The 9,089-nt window shown below is 42.9% G+C and overlaps 1 protein-coding gene across 1 annotated transcript; it reads left to right on the forward strand.

Annotated features, from left to right (window-relative positions):
* Positions 1–324: 324 nt before the first annotated feature.
* Positions 325–7,586, forward strand: LOC110259018 (olfactory receptor 18-like; the record flags this gene model as incomplete). Its single annotated transcript, XM_021082314.1, has 4 exons — positions 325–1,068; positions 1,903–2,034; positions 7,101–7,328; positions 7,485–7,586. Coding segments are annotated over 4 exons (1,206 nt in total), but the record flags the coding sequence as incomplete, so codon positions are not given.
* Positions 7,587–9,089: the final 1,503 nt, after the last annotated feature.

The raw sequence follows: 9,089 nt of genomic DNA on the forward strand, positions 1-9,089 counted from the left end.
CAATCCTTCTTCTTTCTTCAGCTTGTCTGTAGCTCTGCTAACCAGACAAGCCTCATGCAGGTGCTAAATGTGGCTTTGCTTTCTTTACTGGAGCAGCCTTATGGCTCCCGACATTTATTCACCAATCTCTTCCTGTTTTAAATATTCCCCCTAGACATGGAACCACAGAATCATACCTATTTCTCAGAATTCCTCCTCCTGGGCCTCTCAGATGATCCAGACCTACAGCCTCTTCTCTTTGAACTCTTTCTCTCCATGTATTTGGTGACTCTAATTGGGAACCTGCTCATCATCCTGACTGTCAGCTCTGACTCCCACCTCCACACACCCATGTACTTCTTCCTTTCCAATTTGTCCTTGGCTGACATCAGTATCAGCACCACCACTGTCTCCAAGATGCTAGTGAACCTCCAGACACACAACAAAACTATCAGATATGCAGGCTGCCTAACACAAGTGATGCTTTTTCCTCTTTTTGCCTGTTTGGAGAGTCTACTTCTGACAGTCATGGCCTATGACCAGTTGGTAGCCATCTGTCACCCCCTACACTACCTGATGATCATGAACTCCCACCTCTGTGGCTTGCTGGTCCTGGGGTCATTTTCCATTGGCCTCTTAAACTCCCAGCTGCACTACTGGATGATGTCACAGCTCACCTTCTGTGCAGATGTGAAAATCCCTCATTTCTTTTGTGAACTTTCTCAGCTCATTAGTCTTGCCAGTTCTGACACCTCCACCTATAACATATTAATCTACTTCATCGGTACCATCTTTGGTGGGATTCCACTCTTAGGGATCTTTTATTCTTATGCTCAAATTCTTTCCTCCATTCTGAGAGTCTCATCATCGGGAGGGAGGTATAAAGCCTTCTCCACCTGTGGCTCTCACCTGTCCGTTGTTTGCTTGCTGTATGGAACAGGCCTTGGGGTGTACCTCAGTTCAGCCATCTCCTCCTCCCCCAGGAAGAGTGCAGTGGCCTCGGTGATGTACACTGTGTTCACACCTATGTTGAATCCCTTCATCTACAGCCTGAGGAACAGGGACATCAAGCGTGCCCAGTGGGGGATTGTCAGCAGAATAGTCTAATCTCAATAACTGTGCTATCTTTATTTGGTTCTCAACTGGTAACGGCATGAAAATCAAATATGTACAACAATAAACTCAGAATCTGGAGTCACATAGTCTATGTGCAATTGTCTGGCTCTCTGCTTTTTCTTAACACGACGTTTCCTCTTCGAACAGTGCTGATGGAATTGTGCTATTATTTGCGCTCCCCATGAAAGTCATAGCCCAACCAAGGTTTAGCATAGCACTTTCTACATGCACTACCCAGGACTCGTGATCATGGGTAGTTTTGTTTCTATCTTTGCAAAATAAGCACTGCTCTCCCTTCTTATTAATTGTTGCTATACTTTTCATGTAATTGAGCTCCCATTTCTTACATGGATACAAACCCTATCTTAATAACCAAAACATCCAATGTATTTTGGCAAACTCTAAGAGACAGAGAGTTAAGTGGTAGTTGTCAGAGGTTTGGAAGGAGGAATGGGCACTTAGTGTTTCATGGGGACAGATTTTTCACCTGGGAAGGTGAAAAAGGTTCTAGAGGTGCATGGTAGTGATGGATGCAAAACAATATGAAGGTACTTAACACAACTGAACTGCATACTAAAAAATAGTTAAGAGGGTAAATTTTATGGTATTTTACTATGATAAAAATATATCTCCTGTAGGGAATTAGGGATATACTGCTCCAAATGGTGGGTGTTAGTCATCAGCAATCACCTCCTAGAAGAACCTGCTTCAGCTACAGATCACCACCAGGCAGCCCACATCCAATGACTCTATCATGTGGGGATATAAGCCTTTGACCCCTTTGCCCCACTTCCAACAATCTCTCAGGAATCATACTGGCTCCAGAGCTTCCTGGTGGATTTCAGAGCCTTTGGTGGACTTCAGCTTGGCTTGAATTTTTGCACTGCCCTTTCTCCCTACAAAGAGTTTGCAAATACCACAAAGTCTCAAGGAGTCTTCGTAAGACTCCCCTCATTTCAGACACCAGCCACAATTTTAGGGTTTCTAAGGTCACCCTCATTACAGGTACACTAGCAACAAAGTTGAGGACTTTCTCTTATTCAATAATTCTCTAGAAGGACTCAAACTGAGGGGACTCCCTCAGGTTCATAATGCACTTGAATGACTCATGGAACTCAGGAAAGTTATGAACATGGGATTAGAGTTTCATTATAGCAAAAGGATACAAATTAGTACCAGATGAAAGAAAACCAAAGCAGGATAGGATCTCAAACATCGCAGGGTGAAGCTTCTTCTGTCCTCTCTCCATGGAGTCCAGACACATTTCTTCTTCCTGTTGAAAATTGCTGACAATATTGAAAAAAGTCTTACCAAGTAGGTAGCTCACCTGAGCTTCAGTTTCTACACATTTTATAGAGGCTTCATTCCATAAAACTGATTGGTTCATTTTTGTCCATATTGTTGAATTCACTTTTCAGCTTCACACCTCAGAGTTTGGGTTGATGTCACTTTGCCCAAAGCTCTAATTCTAATGGTTTGTCTTTCTGGCTTGGCTTCATATTAGCACAAATTCTCTGGTAGGGCCTAGAGTATCCACCATGAATACTAATACACCTATCATTAAGGAAATTTCAAAGGTTTAAAAAGTTACCTCCCAGAGGAGTTCCCATTATGGCTCATTAGGTTAAGAGCACAGCACTCCCACTCTTGGGCATCTATCCGGACAAAACTCTACTTAAAAGAGACACGTGCACCCGCATGTTCATTGCAGCACTATTCACAATAGCCAAGACATGGAAACAATCCAAATGTCCATCGACAGATGATTGGATTTGGAAGAAGTGGTATATATACACAATGGAATACTACTCAGCCATAAAAAAGAATGACATAATGCCATTTGCAGCAACATGGATGGAACTCGAGAATCTCATCCTGAGTGAAATGAGCCAGAAAGACAAAGACAAATACCATATGATATCACTTATAACTGGAATCTAATATCCAGCACAAATGGACATCTCGTCAGAAAAGAAAATCATGGACTTGGAGAAGAGACTTGTGGCTTCCTGATGGGAGGGGGAGGGAGTGGGAGGGATCGGGAGCTTGGGCTTATCAGACACAACTTAGAATAGATTTACAAGGAGATCCTGCTGAATAGCATTGAGTACTTTGTCTATATACTCATGTTGCAACAGCACAAAGGGTGGGGGGAAAATGTAATTGTAATGTATACATGTAAGGATAACCTAACCACCTTGCTGTACAGTGGGAAAATAAAAAAAAAAAAAGAACACAGCACTGTCTCTTTGGCAATGCAGGGTCAATCGCTGGCTTCCCTCAGTGGGTTATGTATCCAGTCTTGCCACAAGCTGTGGTGTAGATCACAGATGCAGCTTGGATCTGACATTTCTGTGGCTGTGGTGTGGGCCAGCAGCTGCAGCTCTAATTTCATTTTTGGCATGGGAACTTCCATATGCCACAGGTGTGGACATAAAAATAAGAATAAAATATACATGTGTATATATATATACACATAAATAAAAATAAAGGTTACCTTCTAGGGACTGGGTCAAAGCCATATCTCTCTTTAGCTTGGGATCAAATTCATTCTTATACCCCTACCATTTCATAAGTGTTAAAAAATTCAAAATATTTGTAACACATTAATCCATAATTTCTCTTCCTTCCTGGACTACTGGATATTACATACAGTGATTTATAAGCCCCTGAGATAATTAATGTTTGGTTTTCTTCTATTACTATCAATATTCAATAGGATCAAATGTTACCCAAATAATAGTCTGCATGAGATTGCATCACAAATTAAATGCTGGTTTTATAAGTTTCAAGAATAAGAAAGGACAAGTAATCATGATATAAATCTCTCAAGTGGACATGTAATAAGAAAATACAAGGTGAGCATCTTTCTGCCTCCTTCAAGAAAATTCATCATAGCAAAGATAGTGGATTGGTAAAATCACAAAACAACTCACTCACAAGCCTATCTTTGATTTTCATATACTATAAAGTCTCAGTTGAGCAGTGATCCTAGTATTTGATCTCCACTTCCCACTATGAAATCATCATGGTTATTATTACTACAATTTTCTTATTTCTCCAGCATTCTTGAATTTCTAATTACTCACTTTCCTTCCAATTCTTCTCTACACTCCTGCCATTTGGGCATTTGGCCTCCCTCTGACATTTATGCACAGACACATAATTAGACTTTTTCCTTCCATGTTCAACTTAATTGGGTATATATACTCTATTTTTACAAATCAGGTAATGAGAAAGAAATATCTGAATTCCTCATGCATAGAACTCTGAGCCAGGAGGACTGCACAGGTAAGATGTGGAGGGCTTCAACAGACCATTCTCCTACATATCAAATTTCATAAGCCAAATGTACTAATGAAGTCAAGATTCCAGCATAAAGGTTGTAAAGGAAACATAGTTGAAGACATGCACTCTCTCTAATTGAGCAGTAATCAGATAAACCTGAACTTGAGTATTGAATATGTGTGGTTTACTCTCACACCAATTGAACATGTGGTTGAAATTTCAGTGACCAGAACCTGCACTGGATATGGACTGGGGACTCCTGTTTGCTCTTTGGTTGTCACTGTTCAGTAAGAGGGCAGGGTTTTCTCTCTAGTTGCCACTCCAGAAACCTGCAGATCTGTTTCTGAGCTGTGTTTCTGACCTGTAGTGCAAGGCAGGTGGGGTTGAAGCAGTCCCACTGGGAGAGGAGCCATTGAGTATCCTTATGCTGAAGTTAATTGCCTGTGAATGTGCTCTGTCGTGTCACCTTTTCCCCATTGTGTGGTCTTAGACAATACACTGTTGTTGGTGTTGCACTCAACCCCACCTTAACCATTCGTATGTTGGTAAGTGGTCTCTCAGGTATTTTCACTAGGCCGCCAGTGCAGATGCACAGAGTTGAGGACTCAGGACGGCAGTATCTGTGTACCTGGACATGCTGTGGAAGATATGGAGGCAGCTCAGACTCTGGCCTGGTCCAAGCCCCATATGTGTATACCCACAGAGCCCACAGCTGCTAAAGCCAGACCCATCTCAGCTTTGGCAGCACTCATCCATGTGGATATTCCACCAGCACTGAATTTATCTATTTATCTATTTATTTACCTCTTTAGATAGGGTCGCACTTTCAGCATTCTGAACTTCCAAGGCTAGGGGGTGAATCAGAGCTGCAGCTACCAGACTATACCACAGCCACAGCGAAGCCAGCTCTGAACCACACCTGCAAACTACACTGCAGCTCATGGCCACTCTGGAGCCTTAACCCACTAAATGAGGCCATGTATCAAACCAAAAACCTCATGGATGCTAGGCAGGTTCATCACCATTGAGCCACAAGGGGAGCTCCACTAGCACAGAATTTATAAGGCAGTCAGTGGAGGTATAAAACCAGTGGTTCACACAATTGGGAGGAGAGATTTCAGCTCTTCCCCCTTAGTCTCAGGAGATTTTAGTATGGATGCCTGTCTTCTCTTCCCTCAGCTTGTGTTTGATGTTAGATGTGCTAATGCAGTGGCTCTTACCTATTCCTGGAGTTCTCAGTCATGTTGGCATCTCGCATATGCCTCCAGAGCACGTGATCGGAGAAGTGGAGGCTCACAATTGTTTCAGGAGCTGGGTGCTGGCTGGTGATGGAGTCTGTGAGGGAGGTGGCAGTGGCTTGTGCAACCCCTCCTAGATCCCAGTGGCAGCCACAAGCTCTCAACTTGTCATGGGTGCTGGGTCTCCTAAGACAGTGGGTCACACATCCTCTCAGGGAAATGAGGAACAGATGTTGGCAGGTGTGGGACTCTTGGTCATGGCAGTGAGCCACACAAGCTCCTGGGAAGGTGGAGGCAATGGTCCGTGCTTTCTTTGGGCCCCTTGGCAGAGAAGGCAGTGGGGCATGCACACTCCCAGGGAGTTATGGGCAGATGTCATTGCACGGTTGTGGGAAGTTTAGGGGTGGTGGACCACATCCACTCGCAGGAATGCAAGGGGAGGGGTTGGTGCCTGGTTGTGGGGCCCTCTGGGGGAGTGGCAGCCATGGTCCATGCACATGTTCCCAGGAAGGTAGGGACAGGGAGTCTCTCAGTGGAAACAATGATCTACACCTTGCCTCTGGAGTTCTGGAGCCTGACATGTCATCAGTGGCAAGCACCCACCCTCTGGAGCTCATGCAAGTGGTGCCTTACAGGAGTTCCCATGGTGGCTCAGTGGGATATGAACCCAACTAGTACCCATGAGGATGAGGGTTCAATCCCTGGCCTTGCTCAGTGTGTTAAGGGTCCAGTGTTGCTGTCAGCTGCAGGGTATGACACAGATGTGGTTCAGGCTTGGAATTGGTGTTGATGCATCTGTAGCATAGGCTGGCAACTGTAGCTCCCATTCATCCCCTGGCCTGGTAATTTCCATATGTCAAAGGCACAGCATTAAAAAAAAGAATTAAAGAAAGAAAGAAGGAAAGGAAGAAAGAAGGAAAGGAAGGAAGGAAGGAAGGAAGGAAGAAAGAAAAAAGAAAGAAAGAAAGAAAGAAAGAAAGAAAGAAAGAAAGAAAGAAAGAAAGAAAGAAAGAAAGAAAGAAGAAAGGAAGAAAGGAGAAAGGAAGAAAATAGAAATATGATCAAAATCTTGAGGTGGAAGATCTACATCTCTCTAAATTACATGACACATTCAATGGATTTGCAGAAATAAATATACATATGACTTTCTCTAATAAAAATATGTCTACTTTGAATGATAAGATATATAATTTAGAAAACAAAGGTAAGGAACAGGTCAAGTTCCTCTTGAGAAGGGGAAGAGCTTCAGTCCTTCCAAGTGCACTCACTTTCCAACTTTTCCTCCTCCATTATGTTAGCAAATCCTCAGAGACTGAGAAACTATGGACCAATTTGGCTAATTATGTGTTTGGTGCCTTGAGGTCTTGAGGTCATTACACTGCAAATAATCAGAATGTGCTTCTTAGCCTTCATTTAGCCAGCTCCAGTCCAATGAGATCCATATGTGTTTGTCTCATTTCCCATGGTTGTCTGAACCAGGAGGTCCATACCTGGGTCTGCCTTCTTGCCAGTCCTGAGAACAAAGCCTCAGCCTGCAACCAACATCAGGTAGGGGAGGGGCAGGACATGGGCCTTCCTCAGTCCTTCTCCAGCAGAGACACAGCACAGTCCAGGGTGAGCCAAGAGCTGTGGGAGACACTGCATGCAGAAGGGTTGGGAGAAACTTGTTTTCTCATTATCAAGCCAGCAGACAGTTGGGATAACCAGGTGAGGATAGCAAAACACCAAGATTCACCTCAGACACCTATGAAGTTAAGGTTTTGGGGATTGGTGGGGATCCCAGAAATTTTATTTAAATTTCTATTTTCCCCTCACAGTGCTCCTCTCTTCCATTGGCATCTTTTCTACCTGTACAGGAAATAGGTGGTTCTGAACTCTCCCCTAATTGCTCCACTTGATCATGAAAATGATGATGATGATGATGAAAATGAAGGCAGTAACCAAAATATCACAGCCTTTACCTAAGGATTCAAGTGCCAGGTGCTGAGATAAGGTTTTTATGTAGCTTGTCTCCTTTCATCTCTTATCACCACTTTACAGCTGAGCTTGGGACCACTGTGATTTCACGTGGTTTTATCAGGACCCTGTGGTAGCAAATGGGTAAAGTCAGATTTGAATGCAGACAGAGAAACTCCATTCATAGGCACCTACACAGTCCTCTCTCCTGCTGACATAGTCTGCATTCAGGGAACTGAATTTGGGGGAAATGTTATCCCTCTAGAAGGAAAAATTGACTTGAAAACCTCCAAGTTGGCATACAAAGGGCCAACTTGGTGTTTGAGACCTGGATTTCATCCTAAATTTCTCAAATGTTCATAAGAGGGTTGGGTTAGATAAGAAATCAGTATTTGAAAAATGTTGAAGATTTGGGACATATTTAAGAAGATGTCTCAAGCCATAACCTACAAAAACACAGCAAAAAGCAAACTCTCTTCCCTTTCATCCCAGGCAGAGACCCCTGCTCACTGTGCTCTTCCCTTTAAGGGGTTCATGGAGGACCAGAGTGGAGGGCATGGGCAGCACCTGTCCATCAACTACAGGAAGGATGGCTGAGCTGAAGGCAGGGATCCTAGAAAGAATCAGCTCATGACAATTCAGAGCAGTTCTCTCTCCTGTTTCTTCTATTGGACTTTGCTTCGCTGGCTACCGAAGCTGAAGTTCCATTTCAACACCTAGCCCCAGAAACTACACATGCTACAGGTGTGTCCATAAAAAGAAATATATATATAAATTTCATATATATATGAAATCTGCCAAGGCCAAATGTTTGTATTTGAGATATTTTTGAAAAAAAAATTGACCAAAAACCCCACACATTTGAGTGAGCAGTTATGTCCATTGAAGATGGATGCCATAAAGACAAGTAAAGATGAAAAACCCTTAAAGATAATTGGCATATACAGTAGACACATGAAAAGATGCTCAACATCACTTATTAGAGAAATGCACATCAAAACTGCAATGAGGGACCACCCCACACCGGTCTGGGTGGCCATCATTAACAAGTCTGCCAATACAAAGGCTGGAAAGGAGGCAGAGAAAAGGGAACCCTCTGACACCGCTGGTGGGAATGTGAATTGGTACAATTACTATGAAGAAGAGTATAGAGGTACTTCAGAATACTAAAAATAGAATTGCCATATGAAACAGCAATCCTACTCCTGGACATATATCTGGATAAAACTATAATTCACTAAGATACATGCACCCCTGTGTTCCTTGCAGCAACATTCACAATAGCCAAGACATGAAAACAACCAGGATGTCCATCAACAGAGGAATGGATTACGAAGATATGGTACATATATGTGATGGAAAACTCCTCAGCCACCAAAAAAAAAGAACAAAATAATGTCATTTGCAGCAACATGGATGCAACTAGACATTCTCATACTAAGTGAGGTAAGTCAGAAAAAGACAAATACCCTACAATATCACGTAAATGTGGAGTCTAAAATATGGCACAAG

This window comes from Sus scrofa, unplaced genomic scaffold, assembly GCF_000003025.6.
Source record: "Sus scrofa isolate TJ Tabasco breed Duroc unplaced genomic scaffold, Sscrofa11.1 Contig641, whole genome shotgun sequence".
Classification (NCBI taxonomy): domain Eukaryota; kingdom Metazoa; phylum Chordata; class Mammalia; order Artiodactyla; family Suidae; genus Sus; species Sus scrofa.